At 43.0% G+C, this 24768-nt stretch overlaps 1 protein-coding gene across 12 annotated transcripts in view; it reads right to left on the reverse strand.

Annotated features, from left to right (window-relative positions):
• The window catches only part of LOC111862384 (cytochrome P450 4c3), a 373344-nt gene that overhangs the window by 25763 nt on the left and 322813 nt on the right, over window positions 1-24768 (reverse strand). For 7 of the 12 annotated variants that reach the window (XM_023847719.2, XM_023847720.2, XM_033750645.1 and 4 more), the window contains 2 exons: window positions 3108-3223; window positions 1774-1864 (listed from right to left, as the gene is read on the reverse strand). In XM_023847719.2, coding sequence (XP_023703487.1) covers window positions 1774-1864; window positions 3108-3223 — 207 coding nt within the window. Of the gene's footprint in view, window positions 1-1773; window positions 1865-3107; window positions 3224-6521; window positions 6715-10439; window positions 10603-24768 lie in introns of those variants that run through there. The other 5 variants (XM_023847723.2, XM_023847721.2, XM_033750643.1 and 2 more) reach the window with 5 other exon arrangements.

Below are 24768 nucleotides of genomic sequence, written 5' to 3' on the forward strand. Positions count from 1 at the left end.
CAATCCAGAAGAAAGTAATGCTCATAGTCACCGTTGCCAGAACCTCAGATCTCATAGACATAGAATGCAGTCAATGCGACAGCTGTTGCCTCTAATATTTTATCTCTGGACTGACAAATATTTCTGCTCTTTTGCTCTAAACAAGAAGGAAGTCCTCTAATATTTTTCAGTGACTTCTTTATTCAGTGACCGCCTCTGTGGTCTAGTGGTCAGTGTTCCTAGCTGCAGATCCAGAGGTCCGGGTTCGATTCAGGGCGCTACAAGATTCTTTCTGAGAAGTAGTGGGTCTGGAACGGGGTCTACTCAGCCTCGTGATGATAATTGAGGAGCTATTTCAAGGAAATAGCGGCTCCGGTCTAGAAAACCGAAATTAACGGCCGCGGGGATTCGTTACGCTGACAACGCAACTCCCTCTATCCGCAAAAGTTGGCACTAAACTTCACCGACAAGCGGCAGTCGATCGGTCGGTATAGTTCGCTTGCGGAATGGAGGCCACGGAGTTTCTTTTTGTTTTCTTTATTCAGTGGTTAAAGGATTCTGATACGATTTAGTTGTAAACTACCCAGTGACTGAATCATATACATCAATTTCCGGTATCCGGTTCAACTTCCGTATTTTATTCTAAATTCACTGTAGCTCAGTCGGTATAGCGACAAGCTACTTGCTGGAAGGCCGGGGCTGCATATTTTCTCTTCTCCATAGCTTCCAGGCCTACTTGGGGTCCACCAAACTTCCTAGCCAATGGGTGTCAGGGGCTCTTTCCCAGGAGCTAAAGCCGCAGGTGCGTGAAGGTGACCACTCAGAGCTAAGGTCAAGAATGGTGGAGCTACACCCCAACTCGCTTACATGTCTCTATGGAATTGGTATTAATTTATTAAGAGCAAGGAAAACTTTAGACTTTACTTCTAGTACGTAAGTGATGAAGTAGAAATGATTCCATAGCTCCAACAATGGGTTGAAATGAACTGCCACAACAATGAAAAGAACATCAAGAATCAGCCACTACACTGATAACCAGATACCGCGAAGCATATAACTTACATGAACTGCATCCAGAGGCGGGTTAGGTCACAGGCGAAGCGGGCCGTATCCCAGGGACCCGAGCGCGGCCGACACGCAACTTTTGTAGTATGAGAGGGTCAAAGGCCTTTAAGGGTTTTAGGAGCAACACAAATGATTTGCTTTTCGCCCACTCCTTCATTGGTTCAAATATATAGTAAAACATCTAACACTCAGACATTAACACATTCTTCAGTGCCCTGGGGCCCCGCACTGAACACTGGAAGAGGGAACAGCCTCTGATATCACCTCAGCCATTGGACGATCGCGAATATGGTATCATATGCTTTACAGTTTGTATCCTGCTGTTGCTCGATTAATCGTGTAAATTGGGCCATCAACTCAATTTCAGACAAGAACCGCATATCACTGGGACTGTATGCACTCGTATATTGTTTTACATTCTCCAAAGATCTATTCGCTATACCAATAATAACACTAGACTGTAAAGAGTGGATCCACGTTAAGACAAAAGTACTGAAGTACTTAGTTTTGGTTTTGCTTGATGATGACATCAGAAGAGGTCGAAACATGTAGCGTACATCATCGCATAAATAACAAACACTAGAGATACAGAAATGTCTATTTTGTCTTCATCTTGAACATACTTTTATGTTGTGCTGACGGCCAAATTTACACGATTATTGTAACCTAAGGTTTCCTTCGTGTCCACCAGCTATCACAAACTGGAGGGAACTGAAGAAGTGAATTCACCTGCACTGGTAAGGAGGCCAGTTCCGAGCCAGGGCTGCAAATATGAGTAGTCTCTGCTCTTCTCGATGTGTCTGCTGCTACTCAGGATTGGCTGCAACACAGCAGTTTGCATTCATTCGTGTTCGGACACAAGAAAGATTTATTTCTGCAGGCCAGTATGAAAGGGATCTACACTTATTCTTTATATTAAACATTTAATAATGTAAGTCCATGATTTATTTAATCCGTCTTGCAGTGCATACACTCATTTATCTCCTTCTCTCCCTCGCACTACATTTTTCTGCATAATAATCCCATCTTCAGGTGCTTACTTATCCACGTCAAACCAGTTCATTGCATGCCATGTTCACACATTAAAATAACTAAAATATGTATCTATCATATACATTGTCAAACGTTAAAAATATTAAAATTGTTCAGGATACCACATCGCTACNTTTAATGTGTGAACATGGCATGCAATGAACTGGTTTGACGTGGATAAGTAAGCACCTGAAGATGGCATTATTATGCCGAAACATGTAGTGCGAGGGAGAGAAGGAGATAAATGAGTGTATGCACTGCAAGACGGATTAAATAAATCATGGACTTAAATCAGTGCAACAGGACGCTAAAATATAACATTTAATAATGTAATATAATACACACGAAGGTGGTTATGAAGAATTCTATTTTCTGGGATATAATTCCGCGTAGTCCGTTGAAAGTCAATCGACGTTTCGGAGTCACAGACGCCTCTATCTTCAGAGTCCAAGATTAAACCGAGCAAGAAACCAGCGTGATATCAGGAGAGCAAGCAGGCCAGGGTTCTTCTCTGTTTTCCATCTACTTTCATGCTGGATTCTTGCTTGCTCTATTATTCGATCCTGAAGATAGAGGCGAAATATTCCTCCGAAACCTCGGTTGACTTTCAAAGGACTACGCGGAGTTTTATCAAAGAAAAAATGGGCTCTTCACTGTTTAAAAATTCAGCTCATACGTGTCATATGAACCGCTGTGTCTGCATTGATGAGACTAATGTGTTAACGTTTGTTGGTGCGCACTCGTATGTATCTGAGAAGTAGGTGATTTCTTACTGCAATCACTGCGCTTAAAGGGTTAATATTCACAGTTGTGACGCTAATAATTCTATAAGATACAATTATACATGCCTATTACTGATGTGAAGATAACAGTCATAACCTATTGTGTTTTAGGTTGCAGTTCTTCAGTCCTTTCCTTAAATAAGATTTTAAACACTTTCTAAAAGTAAAAGAAGATAAACCTTCATTATCTTTAAACAACAACCGAAGCTTTCAATTGTTGCGTCTAACGTTATGAGACATATATAGTACCTCAACTGTTTCTGGGAGGAAGACAAGAATGTACGGCAGGCTGCCAATCCATATGCGGTTCAAGCCCACCCGTCTGCCCCAGATCTTCATTGTACCCATCATCCTCTCCAGCAACTCTGAAATCCAAGTTACATTTCCATAATTTAATTCATATGGTCACTCAGATCTTACAGGCGGGTTAGAAGACCTCCAGCATACCTCTCCGAGTCGTAAAAGCAATGAAAAGGGAGCCCAGTACCTCGGGGTATAACTGGACCCCGCTGTCACTGGGGACATAAATACAGGGACCTGGTCTTCCAGCTTGGGGTTTGGACTCAAGGCTGACGGCCTTGCATTGTAAATGAATTTTTATTACGAAATACAAAAATTTAAAACCGGATGACGAAACTGGCAGAGTCTTCTAAGGAAGGCTAAGGCTCAAGAAGGGCCGTTTTGCCGATGATGGTGATACACCTCATTGTGATTTAGGCTGCTTCATATATAGGGTCGCTGTTGCTTTTATTCCAGCGAACATCCTATCTTCGCGCGCTACGTCCCCGGATATACGCGGTTTGTTTCTTAAGAGAAAACAAAGCAGGAAAGTAACGAATCCGGCCTACGGTTCAGAAATTACATTTGTTGAAGAATTAGAGAATGGAGTTTCAAACCTTTCGCGGCGGTGTCTACAAAGACTACTGTATTGTGGAATGTGACGCCCTGTAGTTTCATAAATTTTGCAAACGTTTTCGAGGAAACTGCTGCCACTGTCATGCACTAGATGAAGATGAATTTAGTACATTCCTCGACAACGTTGATAACGACCTACTGGACTCCACGGCGTCACATCCAAGAAGGCAGTAAGCTCCATAATAAAACAAGAAATTGTGGGAAAATTAGGTACAGGTCCAGGTGCAGATCTGAGAAGTACTAATGACCTGCGTTCCTTTCATATGACGCGAAATGAATAGAAGACGCTGCATCCAACAATTCCTTTAGCGGGCCGTTGCCTAGCAACAGTTAGGTGGGATACACAAGGCTCCACTGTTCCGGCTTTCGGGAATTAGGAGGGAGGGATACAGAGACAGATTGACAGACAGACACATAGACAACCAGGTGATCTCATAATCCTCCTTTTATTCTTTCAAAGTAAGGAAACTGGGTTAAGAAACTTCTATTGATGAGTCCACCAATTTGTATCCTGAAATATTTTGGCGACTTCCAACACTTTAGAATAAGTAAATAATTGATACACTGTAATACGAATTCGTTATTTCCCGCCATAATTTCATAAATTTAAGTATCTTTACTTTATTTTTACAGCGTATTTCACTGTCAAACAAATAAAAACTCACTTTCGCAGTATAATTTAATTAAATCGTGAATTCTGCAATTAGTAACTCATTTAAAGACCGAGAGAGAGAGCGCATTCAGTATACGGGTTATCGTGTTACGCGGTGTTGTCCAGGAGAGAGCTTACACAGTGATCTGTGATGAACTCATACTTCTAGTTTGGGGAGAAACTGCACCCCTGCAGCTCTTGCTCCAGCTTCAAGCAGTGATTACTTGGGCACGACAGCAGAATGCGGCTCCGTTTGCATTGCACAACACAAATATCAAATATATTCACAATTAATTCCGTTCAGTATACTCGTATTGGCACTAATGATGAAGTGTGAACATTCTTAGCAGATCCTGTTTCTTTAATTTATTTCGCAAATAGTCGCCAAGGCTGTTCCATCTGAAGATTGGTTTGCAGACCGAAATGTAAATAGTTACTCTTGTACGTTTTTTTAAAGCTGATAACGTGTTTGGCAAATGTAAACGCTAGTTACACTTGTAACTCTAATTCCATAAACAGCTACTGTTATCTACAGGTTGATTCTAAATTACTGTCGGGGTTTGCGTGGCCTATAATTTTCAAATAGAAGAAAACAAAATGAAACTGCTTACGGAATATAAAACTTAACTCAAAAAGTTGTATTACTTATAGAATCAATACTGCAGAATGCTAAACAACTTCAACATGTCCGCCTTTCTTGCAAACATAAGATGTTTGGAAATTATGGGCCACGGAAACCCCGGCAATAATTTAGAATCACATTATAGATCCTAATAGTATTGATCTAGAGAGAAAGTTCTCCTCCTTTCATGAAATCCTGAGATCGTCACGACAGTGACAGAGAGACCACTCTGGAAGTGTACTCAGATTCAGTGGATCCCAGCCCAAAACATCGCAACAACAATTCTATAAGATCAGTTTAATATCATTCTCTCACTTGCGGCTACATGTTCAACCTGCCTCACTTTCGGGGTTTACATCAGAAGATGTAGTCGGTGCATGCCTAAACTTGCGCATGCCCGTGGCACATTTTACACGTCTCGGCCTCCTTCATATGAGCCGAGATAGTTCAGTCACTATAGAGAGGGGTTACGCAATGGACAGCGTCCAGACCGCCCCTGGGGTCCACCCAGCCTTCTGTACAAGGGGTTATTTCCCAGCTGCAAAACTACGGGGGCGTGAAGCTGACCATTCACCCCCGTCTAGTGCCGAAGTCAAGAATGGTGGAGCTATACATCCACTTTGCCATACGCCTACATAAAATGGTGCTTAATTAATTAGGTACCTTTTACAGCCTCCTTCATTTGATCGTGCTAAGGTTATGATGTGAAGAGAACAATTTAGAAAACTAAACATTTTGTATTTTGTACATCCTTTCACCGTTTCCTCTCTTAGGTTTACATACACTTAGCTTCTTGTTCACGAATATCCTGAAAATCTGTTCTCTCCTGAATTCGCTAGACTGGAGCGTTATCTTCAGCGGTCATATAAATGATTTACTTTCAAACAGAGACCTGGTCCCCGGGTATGTAATGGTGTACCTCAGCTGGTACAGGGAATGTTAGTGCGTGGCTGAATTTCTCAAACTATAATTGCGAATAGGAGATCCTACCTTAACATATTCCTAAAACACAACATTGTTACAACAATGAAATATAAAACACTGTCTTAACTATATTCCTCTTCGCCATTTCCACCGCTTCTATGAAAATTCGTGAGGAAACTTTCCAACACATGCAAAATACAGGAAAAGCTGGGTTCATTGTTATCGGCAAACAGAACTAATTGTGTCTGGTGAAGTTGCGATGCGAGGTTTTATTAACGCAACATGCAAACCTCTGGGCCACAAGAATATGTTCCTTGCTACTGCAGAGAGAAGGCCAACAGAAGTAAATGCATCGTCGCGACGTCGCAATACGACGCATATGCTAACGGGACATACAAACAATTAGACCACAACAATGTGCTGTTACAGTGGCCAGAGGTCAACAGAAACAAATGTTTCGTCGCGACATCGCGACGCAATGTATATACTAACATAACATGCAAACAATTAGACCGCAGGGGTGAATGAAGTCTAATATCTGAAGCCATACCGTCGTGTTCCACGTTCATCTCAATAGCATTGCCGATGATGGGCAAATACGGAGGCCCGGGGATCCTGTTTATGAGGCGAGCCATGCGGTCTCTACTCCGCAGATGCCTGCACAGGACCACCAAAAGCACCAGAACCAGCAGCAGCAAAGTCCACATCGCACCACCTGGAGTCCAAATGCTGTTCAGCTTCATCTACAGCGTTTGAAAAACAGACATCATACAGGAATAAAGCGGTCTTCTGAGATGGGGCGCCGTGTAGATATTGTGTTAGCCGACGTATCGCCTCCATCTTCAGGGTAGAAGAAAAAAGAAGAAACTCCGCAAGCGAGAAACCAGCGTCAGCAGGTGCTACAGACTAGTCTGTATCTATGTATCTGTGTACATCTACACAGCGCCACATCCCAGAAGCTTTCTTTATGGTCACCGCCGTGAAAATCCCAAATCTTACATAGATATCATACATGTTCTTTGTACGAGGGAGAGTCGGTAAATAGGTCACAAATGGAAGTAAAACACATATAATGACGTAATGGGGTTTCTACGTGTATCACTAGGTAGCACCACAGTCCAGCTTCATCACAGTCTAGGTAACAGACGCGCATGCCTATGTTCAGAGGCTGGTTTCAGTAGTCAAAGTGGTGACCGTGCTTGAGGAGTTTACTACCGAAGACCAGCGTTCTGTAGTGCGTTTTAGTAGGAAAAGGACTCAATGTAAAGGATATTAATGAAAAAATATTTCCTATTTACGGTGGGAAGTGTTCACCGCGTAAAGCGGTTCAAAGTTGGGTCGAAATATTTTATCAAGGACGTTCAGAATGATAATGATAATGCCCGACCAGGTCGCCCTGTTGACACCGTGACAGAAGCAATTGTGCAGCGGGTGGAAGCGTCGACTCGAACTGACAGGAGGATACAGACAGAGTGTAGCAACTGCACTAGGGTCTTCCCATAGTTTAGCGTACAGCATAATTCATAATGGTTTGAAGTTTCGGAAAGTGCGCGCACCAAGTTTGCCCTGAAAACTGAATTATTAAGAAAAAATGACCCAAAGGGTTTATCTATTCTTGATACATCTCTTACGCTATGCAGATGATGAAGATATGCTTAACAGGATTGTTATTGGGGACGAATCATGGGTGCATTACTACCAACCCGAATCAAAGCCTGGTTCAATGGTATAGAAACATTACAGTTCATCTTCGAGAAGTTTAAAGTTACGAGTACGCCAAGAGCTGGGAAGGTTATGTTGACCGTGTTATGGGATTCTGAGGGAATACTGTTAGCCTCTTTTCAGAATCGTGGCAAAAATGAGAATTCTGCATCGTACGTTGAAGTTCTCTTGGAGCTTCTGAGTAGAATTCGCAGAAGACGTCCAGGCCAGAGGTTACTGCTTCAACATGAAAATGCGGGATCCCATACAGCCCGAGAAACCCAGGAGGGGATTCAATAACTACTTTTGGAACTTCTTGAATATCCGCCTTACAGCCCGGACTTGGGCCCTAGTGACTTCCATCTGTTTGGTCCGTTAAAAACACCATTGTGCTAAAGGTTTCGCTGATGGCGACGAGGTTGAAATGGAGGTGCGGAAATGGCCGAGACAATAGTCGAAAAACTTCTTTGTGGCGGGTTTCGACGCACTGGTAAAGCGATGGGACAAATATATGCGTATCAGCGTTGGTGGAGGACATGTCGAGAAATAAATGTTGTTTTTTTTTTCCCCAGGTTCGAGTGTCATATATTTTATGTTTTATATCCATCTGTGATCTATTTGCTGACTCTCTCGTAAATTAGTTCACACATTCATACGATTAGGTTACCATGAACTAAAGATAATGCTACGCTACACTTAAGGCACCACACGAAAAACCGAAGGTCTGGAAATGGGGAAACTACGTGTTTCTGCAACAGAAAGGTGATACAGAACTTCTCCGGTGCTTGGATATGTGGCACTACAGAGCCGTGTTGTCTGTGACCTCTCGTTTTCACGGTTTGGGGATATTATTTATAGACATTTGGAAAGACTTCTTAGTTGGGAGTTCGGCCCATCGCAAGGGCACACCATAAACAGAACATCATGAACTTATAAAAAATGCAGACATGTACCCACATATCAACTGGGAACTGAACCCAAGAGAAGCAAGGCTTAACATGACTTAGACTGCGTGTCCAATTTGATCGGCTCGTGTGTGGGAATATGAAGTCTCAATGAAATCCACAATCCCTTGATGAAGTGCGGGCTAACAGTATTGCGGCAGTTGCTGCAGTTAAGAGGAAAGACGGAACATTTCCCGAGTTACGCTAGAACACCACAGACAGACGTCCCTCGCTAATACGCAATTCGATCCATCGATATTCCCATAATATCTTAAAACACAAACGATTGTAATTCCCCGGCCAAACGACTATCACCAATGCGCGCGCATGGGCGATGTCATGTATGACAGTGCCGTCTCATCAATGCTTACTGTTTTCCATCATATTTTGCGAGTTCTTAAATAAAATTCCTAAAATTATGGACCCTAAAATGAAAAACAAAGAAAATGTTAAAATCGGGTTTGTTAACCAACGAATCGCTGATCGGCGGACGTTTCCTGGAAGCAATTAACGTCGATTAATGGGAGGCGAAAAGTTCCACCGAATTACCGGTTGCAAATTAATTTCAAATTGCTGATACACAGTTAAAGTTGCAAATGAATATGAAATTACTGCCCAGTAGCCAAAGTGGCTTTGGAATTATGGGCCAGTAAATTTGGGAATTCGTTGAGCTTCGGCTTCCAAACACGATGTTGGATTGAACGGTGAGAGCATGTTACTTCCTGTACCGTGAGATCTTATAAAGGTACTTGTCCCCAAGGCGGCCAAAATGCACCAAAATCGTACAGTAAATAATGAACATTTTACTTTACGAAAGAGCGTTTAGGATACCATTTCAAGAACAACCTTCAAAGTGTGACTTCTCCAAATAGTGGTATTAGTCACTTCCGTTTGTTTATGCTATTAGGCATGACTCAGAGGCAGAAATGCGTGTTAATGGGATCTCTTTATGCATTAGATGCCACGTGATGCATATAGCTCAACACTGAGCGTAGAAACAGCTAGGACAGGGTCTAAGAAACTTGCGTTTTCATAGGCAAACCTGCAATTTGCTGCCCTACTCCTTATCTCAGGATATAGGACCTAGCAGCATTGAACGATTGGGGAACTGCCAGTAATGAACTGAAAAGGACATCGAAGGGCGTAGTCGTGGTATAATTTAAGGATATTATTTGGAAGGAGCTTGAGTTACGGCACGGCCCTTCATGACCTCCTTAGGACACCTCCCAAATACCGCCAGTCTCGGTGTGCTATACAGGCCGACTTGAGAGCACGGAAGGGCCAAGCTGAAATCGGCCACGGCAGGATTTTGGGGGTGGCACATTTTGCAATCCGTGTCTCTGGCTTCTGATTAATAGTTTCTAGTCACAGAGTTTGTGAATTTCGTGTTATCGTGACTAGATTTTGATAAAATTAAGTGTTATTAGTCTGAAGTACCATTTTGGTTTCAGCCGCTGTTAACCTTGAAAACGAACCGTGTATGCCAGTGTATCTGCATTTAAAGGCGAAGGACTTCCTAGTGAATGCAATTACATTAGTGCGTTCCCCGTAAGGGCTAGGCCCTCAGTTCACTCAGATCTACTTTCCACAATAAATTCTTTGCTGAAATATGTCACAGGTGCTTCAGTATGCTCATACTCTTCATATAAAACCGATTATGAAGTGTTTATGTTTCATAAATTCATCCTCCGCAACATTTAGACAATAAGGCATGAAGAATGAAGGACTTATTAGGGCAATATTAGGTTCAGTAAAAGCTCTTCTTTAAATGCACTGCAAATAGAACTCTTGTTCTTTTTGTGAAGGTGAAAAATTGTACTTACCAAATTTAACAGATATAAAATATCAGTCTCGAATCAAGTTACTTGACGGGGAGCCCACATGTACTTCTCTGGACCAGCAGTAGTTTCCTGGCCCCGGTGCGCACTGACACTGCACGTGAAAACCTAACCTGCATTCTAGCTTCCTTGTGTGGAAGCAGCTGCTCTGAAAGTCACAAAGAGATCCGGGTCTCAAGCCTCGCGTTTTCTAATCCCTCCCGCCCCTGTGGCCTTCACCCACTCTGTGATATGGCGTTTGAGGAATTCATTAGAATAGGCATCACTATTTGTTTACGTGTGGGTTCTTTCAAGACCCGCGCCATAGCTCAAGCGGTTAGTTGCTGGCTTCATCTGGTCAAGTGGGATTTGTATTGGACAAAGTGGCACTGGGGCAGGTTTTCTCCGAGTACTTCGGTTTCCCCTGCCAATCTTCATTCCACCAGTTGCTCCACAATCACCCTCACCTATCATCTGAGGCTGGTACAATAGGCCAGAAGTGGCCGCAGTGCAAGGGACTTAGTCCCATCCCACTAGCAATAAAAAAAATTACTTGTCTGTATAACATCAGATGGTAGGTTGCTATAAATAAGGATTCAGAAGGAACCGGGCTTCGCCTGTGTGGGGGAAACATCCTCGAGGAAATGAGGGAATCCATGAGAAACCTTGTAGTCAGTACAGCCCTGTGGTTCCCAATTTTTTCCAGGCCACCGCCTCTTGGTGTACTAAATGTATCCACAGTGCCCCCCCCCCGCGCCAAGCCCTGTAAAAGTAATTCTTCTGAACAGTTCTTTCACAACCCATTAAGGAAGACGATAGCAATAAAATAAGATACCACGTTTAGTAAATGCTTCGCTGTCAGTAAATTCTTTATGTGACGGACGGGCTTTTATGAAGTGACGCCAGTTCCCAGTAGAAGGCAAACTTTTCCTTCTGTTTAACTAATTAAGCACTGAGCCATGAAGACGTATGGGGGAGTGGATGTTTAGACCCACGTTTTCTTTACCTTAGCACTAGTTGGACCTGGGTATTCAGCTTCAGGCCCCGGGCGGGCTCCAGAGCCGAGCTGGAAGACGTGGAGGAATGAAAATGCTTGATCCTACCGAAACTCCAACTTGATTGAGGCGACTGCGCTGTCCGGGCTCTGCACCCGGTGCCCTCCAGTGCCACTGTGTCCACCACAACATTCACATTCATGGAGCTGAGCCCTTCTTGAGGAGCCGCCAATTCTGCAGCTACTCAAGGATTTCCCACCATTTTATGGAACCCGAAGGTTCATTACCGTGTTAAAGAGAGTCCTCTACTACTCATCATCCCGAGCCAGATCAATCCAATCCAAACCATCCCATCCTATCTCTCTAAGATCCATTTTAATATTGTCCACCCAACTACGTCTTCTCAGTGGTCTCTTTTGGTCTCTTTTCCTCTGGCTTTTCCCACCAATATTCTACATGCATTCTTCTTCTTCCTATTCGTGCTACACTCCCTGCCTAGCTCATCTTGCCTGTAACAGCGAAAACAGCCGGATTCAGGATGTAGGACACTATGATCCGATCAGTGACAAACATCTGCTTTCCCTAACCCTGCTTGCAAGATAATCCCCTCGATAAGGCAACCTTAAGTAATACATTAGGAAACAATTAGCTGAAACTGGTCATTATCACTGACCCAATACATACATCATTCTAGACCCCCTGAAGACAAAATATCAAAGAACAAAAGATTTCTGTACACATAACCAGAGTTCTGAAAGTATCCCGGAACTTCCAGTCCTACGCTGGACAATATGGCGGAACAGGAGAAGCGGAGATGAGATATCAACTGCAATACACAGGCCTCTGCTACTGGGTCAGCAACAAATCTCATATAACATCGGCTCCCCCCCCCCACTGTCAGCACTGCAACCCATATACAAATTCGCCAATATTCAAACAATCATAAACATATATTTATGTATATTTATATGCGTATATGCTTATATGCATGTATTCTCTTCGTAAATCTTATGCACAACTCTTCGGTGCTCATCCAGGGAATGCACATAAAAAGCTCTGTAAAAACAAATGTGCATTATTTTCAAATAACGCAAGAATCAGATTGGAACTGACATTAGTTTGGCACATGTAATGCCGGACTGCTGGCTTGAAGTCAGTTTGCATCCGGACGGTCCTGCGACCGGCCAACTCCATGAAGTTTTTCTGTGATTTCCTTCGAGCCTAGAAGAAATGTTGATTTGGTATCCAAATTGCACGTTGCAGCCCGCTCACCCTTCCCAATGTTAGGTTAAATTGCAATAAAATGCAGCCTTCCAACGTCACACGTCTCGCTTCTACCGGAAGGGGGACCGGCAATGCCTTGGAACCTTCAAAACCAGAGCTATAGTTCCTTACCCTCTCCCCCTATTGCACAGCCCGGGCATTTAGAAGTGACAGTCCAGGAAAAGCTGCGCAGTGGATGGGCAGGTCCATTCGTGAAAGTTGAGGGGTGCTGTGATTAGACGTTCGTTTGTTTTCAGTGCGAGCAGACGTCTCAAATTCAGTTAAAAGCATTCTTCCTTGTACAGTCAAGTTAAAAATTTTGACTCTTGGAGTCGTAATTGAGTGTATTATTCTCTATTGACTGTATTAATATTTTTATTCGTTGATTTTATTTTTGTTTATTTATATTTGTACATTTTTCTATCTCCTTTAACATGCCACCTATAAAAAAATAAATCGAGTGGAAAAGTGTTGTATTCACAATCAAGAGAAATTGTTAGTAATGCATATTTTGCAGTCCACACAACAATAAAATTAAAAATAAACCAATCGTACTGTTCACATTGGTTTTATTTGATAGTTGCTACATGTTTCGGTATTCATATGGGACCATCTTCAGGCAATTTCATCAAAAGCATCTCTTCTTGTTGAACTGACCTGATACGGATTCTTACTGGAGCTGCTCATCGCAGTCACACAGTATAACACATGCAACGGTCAACAAGTTTTTAAAATATTCTAATGTAATTTTTTTCAGAATTCAAAATGAATTAAGATTCAAAATATCACCAATCATGATACGCAACAGGGTGCAGACAGTGAAGATAAGTACCGACGTTTCGGAAGGACGTATTATCTCCATCTTCAGGATCGAAAAGTAAGCCAAGTAAGCAGAAAGGACAAGTGGCAAACAGAGCTCGCCCTGCTACAGAAGTTAAATTTGGATTTCGTAACTCAATTTCTAAATCTGTGTACATAATGTCTTTGATAGATCCTTCAAGTTCCATATGAACATGTTTAACTTATGTACTGTATGTACTGTGCGTATAAGATCATTCTGATGGTGGGGGAGGGGGGGTGTTAAGTGTTCGAACAAACCAATCTTGCGGCTGGCGCTTCATGTTCCCGGTACACCCGATGAATTCCTTTCACTATAAAATGTGTACCATTTCCGTAACTAACAAGTAAACAATTTCCCTCACAGTGCCCTCCAGTAACTATATTGTCACGTGTCCTGATAACCCGACAAGAAATTAATGGGTTTCGGATTAGGAGAAGCTGTTTGCTGCATAACTCGTCTAGAATTACAGTTACAGTCACTCGGAAATAGCGTCTTCCAGACGATGCGACCTGAGTAGTCTGTCATCTTCTGGTTCTCAACTGAGCGGCTTTGTTCTGCTCCCAGCTCTGCTCCGTTCGCCTATGTCATTGTTCGAGACTAGGTCAGGTCATGTGGGATTTGTGGTGGACAAAGTGCACAGGGGCGGTTTTTCTCCGAGTAATTCGGTTTCCCCTGCCAATTGTCATTCCACCGACTGCTCCACACTCATGATCTCTCATCCGTGGCTGGTACAATAGGCCAGTTAGTGACCGACGTACCAAGTGGACTCAGTGTGACCCCCCCCCCAAGAAACTAAAAAAAGGGAACTGGTTCAATTGATTGAATTCAGTGTAAATACTTTGGCAATGAGACTATATCAATAATATGAATTCTTTGACCAGTGTCGGCTTTAATTAGTTTGCCCTATGATTCCACGGGTTTCGATAGGTAAAGTGATTGACTTTGGGCTTGGTGACCGGCCTTATACAGAGTGCTTCTAAATTAGTGTCGATGTTTCCGGGGGCTGTCATTTTCAAACCGGGAAAAATATTGAACCGCCCCCTTCCCCTTTATCTTTGGTTCTACAGCCCTTTGTTGGGCTCTGGCCGCTTATTCAGTTTCTTGATCATGTATACAGTCGATAGAACTCCTTGGGCGTGGGATCAGCCCGTTGTAAGGCCGCTACCTACACAAAGGGCAACATAAACACAGAATAAACGTACACACAAACATCCACGCCTCCAGTGGGATTCGAAATCATGGCCCTAGTATTTGAGCAGGCGAAGACAGTTCGTGCCTTAGACCGCGCGGCCACTGTGAGCGGCGTTTATAGAAGCTAGTAGATATAAATTTGGCATCATATTAATATTCTCCTGATATAATGCCGATGTCAAAGTAAATTTGTCACTACGCATAATTAATTACCACATTATGAAACGTGTGGACACTGGAATCAGCTCCAGCATTCTTGACCTCGGCACTAGGTGGAGTGAGTGGTCAATTTATGTCCCATAACAACAACGAGCTTTCCAAATCACCTGGCGAAAGAGCAGCAGATTCTGCCAAGTTGATGCAAATTCTCGGGTTATTAGTCGTGTCAATTGTTTGACAAATACTGATGTTTCAGGGACCACCATCAATGTCTGACTTGACATAATATCCAGACCAACTGATCTGTACACTAACACGTGGTCCGTGATCGAAAGTGGGGGCCAGACAAGAGGGCGCTAGTGGAAACAGTAAAATTGATTGCAGGCTCCTTCAGCTTTGAACTAAATAGTTTCACGGATCGTTAACGATTTATCTAAGTACACACTTTGATGATTATTGTCCACCCCACCCCCACCCTCAATGCGTTTGGGGACAAATCTAGTTACATGCGTGTTATCTGATCGCATTTGAGACGGGGGGTTCGGCTACTACAAGAAATAAGGCTTTTAACATGGTCCTCTGAACTAATTAGACACGCTGAAGCTTATTTCTCGGAGACCCTTAATACGAAGTCTCTACTAAAACTGTCAGATTAGCGTGCCGACGCCGTCTATCAGTGGGCAATGTTGAAACGTATTGCCTTCCGAATATTTCACATCTGTGACGTGCACTACCATTATTCTGAGGATAATCAGATCGATTTTGTGTCCGTATTGGTGATACGCTGGGGTACGTGGTAGCGTATTTGGTTGGGACACTATGCTACAGACCTGTAGCGGGTTCGATTCCCGGTGAGATCATTGCATTTTTCAATTGACCTAATCCTTCCAGCCCCCGGAAAGAGTGGTCGTGGTGTAAGTAAAGATGTTTTACCAGCTTTGAATATAGGGACTGGGAAAATGTAGAAAGTTCCTCGACCAGGACAGTGTGTCCTAGACATGAACTAGGAACTGACGGCCGTACCAGTGCTCGGAAGATCAAGAGGTTTAGTCGCTATAGACAATGTTGCTTGTGTTCCTGGGAGCCCAACACCCTTTCCAGTAGATAGAGGTGCTGTATAGAACGAAATGCTTCGGCATCTGCGTCACCTTCCGGTCCTGTTTTCCTTACAATTAACGCCTCATGCACTTAACGTAAATTTGCACGTAAGCCGAGTGGATCCACCGATGTATTATATAGTGTATTCTGTCTATTACATTATATACTATAATGGAGTGGCTTTTTACTACTATTGTGTGATATTGTCGTTCTTTTGTCGAAGTAGTAGTTTTGTGAATATGTGCTCCTGAACACACTTTGCCTGTCCACTTGATACGTCTCCTTCTGTCACTGCGTAGGTCCGCTTTTCATTCTTGGGCAAATCCGTGTGGGATTTATGGCAGACAATTTGCATATGTGGCAGGTCGTACTGCGAATATTTCGGGCTTTCTCCTGCCAATATTCATCCCGGCAATGTTACATTCTCTTTCCTGTGATCTGAGGCTGATACAATGGGCCCATTTTGCGGACTAAGTATCAAGGGATGAAGTGTCATCCCAACATAAAAAATCCGTGGCCTGTAGTCCGCAAGCGAACTATACAGACCAAGCAACCGCCGCTTGTCGGCGAAGTTAGTGCCAACTTTAACGGATAGAGGGTGTCGCGTGGTAAGCGCAAAGGATTCCCACGGCCGTCAATCTCGGTTTTCTAGACCGGAGCCGTTATATCCTTGAAATAGCTCCTCAATTATCCCCACGAGGCTGACTGGACCCCATTCCACAACCACTACTTCTAATAAAATCTGATAGCGCCGGGAATCGAACCCGGGACCTCTGAGTCTGTAGCCAGGCCCGCTCATGTAAAAAGTGGACGTGTACACTAAATGCTTAAGGCCTAGAGGCTTTACAGTACCAACTGACCCTGGTTTTAATGATCTAAAGTCACAACCGCTGGAGATCATTCCTCTTTGAGGAGGTCCTGATTTCAGACCTCGGCCTGCAGATAGACTGTTTCAACTGATGTTTTCTGCAATTTTTCTTGGCCACTCGAGGCAAATTTCAGGTCAGTACAACAAATTAGGTCACCACCGTTTCCTTCCATATCCTTCCCAGTTCATTATTACTCACCCCACTATTCTACCGTAAAAATAACGTCAGAACGGAAGCTGTCGCGGTTTTCCCGGGCCATCAGCCATGTCAGTACTGAGTTCAAAGCACCGTTGCAGGAACGAGGGTGTTAACTCAATACTGAAACGTATGGAGACCTAATTCTATCTGTTTCACTTGCAGTAAACTAAAGCTATTCCTGTACCAGGCCGTGGAGGCCCATAGGGTTGTGAGACGTCGAGGCTCCCACATTTTCTAGACAATCGGCTCACAGATGGCGGTAATGTTAAGTAAAGCTATTCCTGTACCAGGCCGTGGAGGCCCATAGGGTTGTGAGACGTCGAGGCTCCCACATTTTCTAGACAATCGGTTCACAGATGGCGGTAATGTTAAGTAAAGCTATTCCTGTACCAGGCCGTGGAGGCCCATAGGGTTGTGAGACGTCGAGGCTCCCACATTTTCTAGACAATCGGCTCACAGATGGCGGTAATGTTAAGTAAAGCTATTCCTGTACCAGGCCGTGGAGGCCCATAGGGTTGTGAGACGTCGAGGCTCCCACATTTTCTAGACAATCGGTTCACAGATGGCGGTAATGTTAAGTAAAGCTATTCCTGTACCAGGCCGTGGAGGCCCATAGGGTTGTGAGACGTCGAGGCTCCCACATTTTCTAGACAATCGGCTCACAGATGGCGGTAATGTTAAGTAAAGCTATTCCTGTACCAGGCCGTGGAGGCCCATAGGGTTGTGAGACGTCGAGGCTCCCACATTTTCTAGACAATCGGTTCACAGATGGCGGTAATGTTAAGTAAAGCTATCCCTGTACCAGGCCGTGGAGGCCCATAGGGTTGCGAGACGTCGAGGCTTCCACATTTTCTAGACAATCGGCTCACAGATGGCGGTGAGGTTGTCAGCCTTACGTGCAGGGCCTCACTTTACTCCCCAGGAAAATTATTTAATTAATTCCTGGTACTCATTTCTGTTAGAGGCTGAGTGAACCCCAGGGCCATAGTGCGGCTGGAAGGATTAGGTCAATTGAAAAAAATCCAATGACCTCATCCGGACTTGAACTCGAGACCTTCAGGCTTGTAGCATAGCCCCTCTGTACTTCTCGATATAAACAGTGCATTAGCCTAGTGTATGTGTCTACAGCAGGTATGCCACACTGTGATTCTTCTGAGCAGTACATATTTCTAGAAAATTTTTAATCTTTTCTTTTTTCTTCTTTTCTGTTAATCAGAATATGCTGCACATATCTTGTTAGTGGTGGGGCTACTCCCTTCCCACGTGACAGATATGTTGCCTCCGAGGCAGTATGGAGCAACTGTACATAAACCGGCAGCAACGAGTGAGACATCTGATTTTCTTACCGCGTTAATATGAAAATTACTAGATTCTAAAGGGCTCTGACGAGGGTGTATAATAGACAGAATTACTGGGCTTCTGGACTTTCTTCATCGTCCGCTATTCTAGAAACTAGAAAATACGACGTTTCGGAAACTCTGTTTCCGTCATCAGGTGGGGGAGACACCTACCCTGTTGTGTCCCTTAGAAAGGGCTAATCTCAATCACTGGACAACCCTTGTCAGCATAACTACAGTTATTTGTTGGCTAGGTTGTAGTATTTCTACCGCCCTTTCTATCCTAGTTCCACTCAATGCGTGCTATATCACAATTTTTATTGCATATTTTCTTGTTATCCTCCCACCGAATTACTCCGGTCTCAGATGATTCAATAGCTGTACTGAATTCGACAGGGGTTGTCCAGTGACTGATGTTTGCTCTTTCTAAGGGATCGAATAGAGTAGGTGTGTTCCCACCCTCTCACCTGGGGACAGAAAAAGATTCAGTTTACGAAACGTTGTTCTCTAGTTTCTAGAGTACAGGATGAAGGGCGGAGTCCAAGAACCCTACAATTCTGAATGAAAATTACTGCCTTTAGGGATGTGACGCCTTCTATTTGAGGTACCGAAGTTCCTCCACCTATCAGGTTTCACACTTCATTTTACTATCTTGAAGATGGAGGCTACAAGTTTCTCCGAAACGTTGATGCCTTTCTAACAGACCTCCCGGCATCACATTTCACTCCTTAGGGCAGAAGCCGGGAGCAGTGGGTTCTTTGTACACGTTCGTAACAGAACCTGCTCTTGGTACTTTCTGCCATCTTACGGCCCAGTTACGAACTTTCCTTGCTGCTTCTCTGAAGGCATGTGCCATCTAGCGGACGCGCTCAACGGGACAAAATTACTGTAGTAGATACGGTCTGTCGCGTTAGCGTGCTATTTCACAACTGGAGGGCGCTGCACATAGTTGCGAGATATGTGTAAATGATAACTCGTAATATTAAATTAACAGTTGTATGGTATATAAAATTGACACACTTCAATAAGAAAACTGATCCGGGATAGCGTAATCGGTATAGCGACTGGCTACGGGTTGGACGACTGAGGGGCCGGAGTTTGAGTGCCGGTAGATTCAAGAATTTTCTCTTCTTCACGTCGTTCAGACCGGCTCTGGGGCCCACCTAACCTCCTATCCACGGTCGGGAAATGAATTTGACCATTCACCTAAAACTAGTGCCGATGTCAAGAAAATGTGGATCCGTACATCCACTCCCCCATACGCCTAAATAAAGTAGTGCTTAATTAGTTAAGGACAGGAACAACTTTAACTTTATTTTTGTAGTTAAAATTGATAAAATGCTTTAAGCAGATAAGAGACAAAATGGCTTAAGTGTCTTGATATAGAGGTCAGCACGCCTGTCGTATATTTGTGAGGTCTCAGGTTTGAATCTCGTCTCAAATACTGGCCTTCCTAAGGATCATCCCTGTGTCCCTGTTTCTTCTTTAATTTCGCTTAGTGGGGGGTGGAGTACAACTGGGTCCACTCGGCACGGCGGCCATTGATTGGTCTATTGTAGTCTGCCCCGTGTGATTATGTTGATGGAGAATTATAGATTGGACAAAAAAAAAGAGAGGCTTTTGCCTTAGGGCAGAGACAGATTCCATTCTCCGAAACGTCGTTTGAAATACAAAATGAGACAGATGAATAACGCCAGAAACTTATCATTGTAAAAATGTATATTAAGCGTTTTATCTTAAATGTAGGCTCAGTTTGAAAAGGCCATGACGCGTAAGTGCGTCTCTGTATTCAGGTGTGTCACCGGACGCCTACGTATAATAAATTCTAGCTGAAATTAATCAAATCAGCAGCGAACATAAAAATGACACATAATATTATTATCTCGTATTGTGAGGTTCAACTCAATAATTACCAACACTGCAAATTAAGTTACAGAACGTTTATACTGTGTATTAGCTCTAATTAAATAACAAATTGGATTGCTATTCTTAATCATCTATAATTGCCAGTCCTGCTGCAAAGCTTGCTGAAATGCTTCACGTTCAGTTTACATTACAGCTAGCAAAATGATCACATAATATTTATAATTTGTAATATTGCGTGATATTATCATGCTCCTGTCGGAGAGGTGGGAGGGAATATATCGTACTGACCAGACTTGTTACTTTCACTGAAACAGCCAATCCTACCTGACTAATTCAGGTTACTTTAGCATCATTAAAACACATTTTAAAAGCAACCTGTTTAGGTATACTCGTATACACAGTTTCAAATAAAGTGCGTCCACGATTTAAGAACGTTCGTGTTAAAAAATTTCGCCCTCACGAAAATGATCAGATATTATCATAAAACTGACGGTATGAACTATGAAGTCCCCCTTGCGGAAATTTGGGGTAAACGTTAATTTCTGTACACACAATACGCAGAAAAACAAATTCAACCATAACTATTTTTAAATTATTTGTAAATAAATTCAGATCACATATGCGCATGCGTCGGTTACGTAACTGGCTATTGGCTGGCCTATGCGCATGCGTCAGTGACGTAGAGGGGGATAGCTGGTAACGAAATTTTTATTTTAATATTGTTTTAAATAGTGCAGTAAGTAATAGGCCGGAAGATCGCGGGTTAGATTCCCGATGAGGTCGCTGGATTTTTCAATTAATCTAATCCTTCGAGCCGCAATATGGCCCTGGGGTCGTCTCAAGCATCTAAGAGAAATGAGTATCAGGAGTCTTCCTGGGGGGTAAAGTGTGGCCGGCGCGTAAGACTGGCAACCTTACCTCCATCTGTGAGCCAACTATCTAGAAAATGTGGGAGTCTCGACGTCTCACAACCCTATGGGCCTCCACGGTCTGGCACAGGGGTGGTTTTAGCCCTTTTTTTTTTACCAAAATGGTGTTTTAATTAAAACTAGGAATAACAATGTTGAGAAGACATTTTCACTTACAATATCAGAGCTGCAACAACCTGCTTATGCGGGTTCCTCGCTCGTGGATTTTTATATCCTGAAGATGGAGGTGATACGTTCCTTCGAAACGTCGGTTTACACAAAATCTACACGACTTCACATCCTAGAAAACGACATTCATCATAGTCACCGCCGTTAAAACTAAAAATCTGAAATGGATACTTAATTCCGAGCATTTAGAATTGTTGTACCGCGCAGAATATATTTTATAAATACCTTGTACCTGTCCACCCCATACGAAGTTAGTTCCATTTCATTGATATGATTTTACTGTGCGCTTTTGTTTCGTTATTGTTCTTTCGGTTCTTGTATAGGAGATTTGAGTATACGAAGAATATTATATATCATTTTCCTGACAGAATTACATCGTAACGTAACGTGGGCCTCGATTTAAGAGTTCGATTTCCAAATTTGATTTCTTTGGAAATGTGAAAGAATCCGTAATTTCAATATAAATTTATGAGCTGTAGGATCGTCATAATTATAAGTAGCAATGAAAAGGAGTTAAGTTACAGGAATGTGTTTCATTTTGTTCGCTTTATATGAAATAGTGAAGTACGTGTATTTAATTAACTAATTACTATTAGATGAAGATATCTGGGGAGTGCAGGTATAGCCCATCATTCTCGACGCTAGATGGTGAGCGGTCAGCTTCACGCTCAGGCCGCTTTGCTCCCGTGGAAAGAGCTCCTGGTACTCATTGGATTTGGGGCTGGGTCGGCCCAAAGCCGGTCTGGAAGACGTGGAGAAGAGAAAATTATTGACCCTATCAGGACTCGAATTCCGACCCCTCGGTCGTCCAGCCCGTGGTCAGTTGCTGTACCGACTGCGCCATTCCGTTTATACAGATTTTATTTAGTATGTCTGTCGTAAAATTTATTTCGTTAAACTCATGCATTTTCCAAACGACCCCATTTATTTTTGTCTATAATAAATTGATGTAAGGACGAGGGAATAGAACAAATTCCGAAAGAAAGTACTTGAGACATGTGTGCACTGCTACCCGCACTCCATAACAAACCCGTAACCTCAGTCGTGGGCCCGCAGCGTAATCTTCGTGCTTACACGGGATTTCACTTTATGACATTCTTCATGGACATGTAGTGACAGCGCTACTGACGCACAGGTAAGCAGCACGCTACCTCGGCTTTCCCTCAAGAGGGGGCCCTCACATGTGTTGTCTCCTGCTGCTAAATAAATAAACTCCCTATACAATAAAACCATTACACTCCTGTGTGAGATTGTTCGAGCTGCGCCGACAGGGCTCAGCACAAGATCGTCGTGCGTGTTACTAGCCCTACCCAACATTCAGCCAATATTCGCACCCAATTTCTGAACAGCGTTTCTTTATTTTATACTTTCATTCCTTCCTTTATATATTGTAAATTGGTTTTAATTAATAATTTATTAAGAATTACTAATCTCGCCGTGGAATAAAATTGTAACTAATGATGCTAAGCAATACTATGGTGACGTATGCACTGATAGAGTCCTCGACACCCTGGTTGCGAGTAATAATATTTCTGCCGCTAGGTGGGTCTACCTACATAAGTCTCTCTGTTGTCAACTATCATTCTTTTCATGAAGAATTTGTATTCAGAACGGTTTTTTGAAACCTGAATTTTTTGAAAACTGGAAACAATGTTTGGGTTCCGATAAGAGAGAGATAAAGATAAAGTAAAGTTGTCCCTGTGCTTGACTACACCACGAAGGCATATGGGGAAGTGGATTTATAGATCCATATTTGCTTGACCTCGGCACTAGCTGGAGGTGAGTGGTCAGCTTCACGCCTCCTGCAGCTTTAACCCCGGGGCAAAAGCCTCCAGTACTCACCGGATAGGAGGTTGGGTGGACCCCAGAGTCGGTCTGGATGACATGGAGAGTTGAAAATTCTTTCTTCCGCCGGGACTCGCACTCTGATCCCTTGGTCGTCCAGACCGTAGCCAGTCGCTACACCGACTAAGCTATCCAGGCTTCTTGCTGTGCCCATAGGTATAAAATAATTTAAAAATGACCCATTTCTTCTAGTGCTGTGGTGAAGAAAACGTGGATCTATATATCATCTCCCCCATACGCCTTTATGGCGTAGTGATAAATTAGTTAAGCACAGGGGCAACTTTACCTTTACCCCCATTTCTTATCTAGAATAGGCCTCCTACCAAATTAAGTTTATATTTGCATTTCTGTCAAGGACTGAGACATCCCAGATGCATTCTTTGCTATTTTGCATTCTTCGGCTCGGTCTTTGTAGCGACTAGTCTACAGTCTGGACTTCTCAAGTATCAGGGTTCCATTCCTTTCAGGAGGAAAATTTATTCTCTTCTCCACAGCGTTCAGACCAGTTCTGTGACCCACCCAGCCTCGTATCCAGTGAGTACCAGGAACTATTTTCTCGGGAGAAAAGCAGCCGGGACGTGAAGCTAACTGCTCGCCACCTAATGCTGAGGTTAAGAACATATGTAGCTATAACTTTAGTCACGTATACGGCCTCATATCGCGAGTTAATAAAGCTCAGGAGTAACTTTACAGTTCTTCTGAGTTTGTTCCGTAATTCAAGACCATTCATTTTCCTTTCTGTACCAATGTATTTATCGCGTAGGAAAATGTCGTTTATAAGAGTCATTATTTCCTAATGAAAACTTATCCTAATGAAATTATCGAGTTGAAGTAACTGGCTTGCAATCCAATCAAGGTCTTAGAACGGGAGCAAAATTTTATTACCGATCGAGCTATGGAAGCTGGCCACATCATTTGTTTCTTTCCCACGAGGAGGCAGCAACACAGTTCACGCTTTGAGTTACTTTTCCAGCCAGTAAGATAGATTTGCAGTCTCACGTGCGTTTGTAAATAACCGATGTATGGAACTGAAGCGTCATATTGACAAAACACTTGCGATTTCTGTTTCTATTTTAGTTATCAATTTAATTAAACGTATGCTACGTGTTATATCACTCTACCATTAATCTTAATTTTCTGTTGGTATTGTTGTCCCCAGCGCAGAAACATTTGGACTCATTCACTAATACCGCGTAAGTACAAGACAAACATGTACATATTACAAGACTGTATCTGGATTGTACGTGATGACACATCTCGGTAGCAACTGGCGATACGGTGGAAAGATGGGATAGGGCTGGTTTACTATGAGCTGCTTGGGAAATTTCATAAAGGAACAGAAATATTATTCATATATATTGGATTATTTAATGACGCCGTCAGCAATTCAAGCTACATAACTTGAATTGGCAGCAGAGATAGTAAATAATGGACAGGCAGTGGTCGTGGACTGATTTGTATTATCTCGGAATATGCCTGGAGGTCAGTAGTAAACAACGATAAACCACAGCTACAAGGGAAGATGTTCTGGCTGGGTTTCGAATTGGGAATCTCCTGAATACAAGTCAGAAAGGTT

This window comes from Cryptotermes secundus, unplaced genomic scaffold, assembly GCF_002891405.2.
Source record: "Cryptotermes secundus unplaced genomic scaffold, Csec_1.0 scaffold671, whole genome shotgun sequence".
In the NCBI taxonomy this organism is placed as follows: Eukaryota; Metazoa; Arthropoda; class Insecta; order Blattodea; family Kalotermitidae; genus Cryptotermes; species Cryptotermes secundus.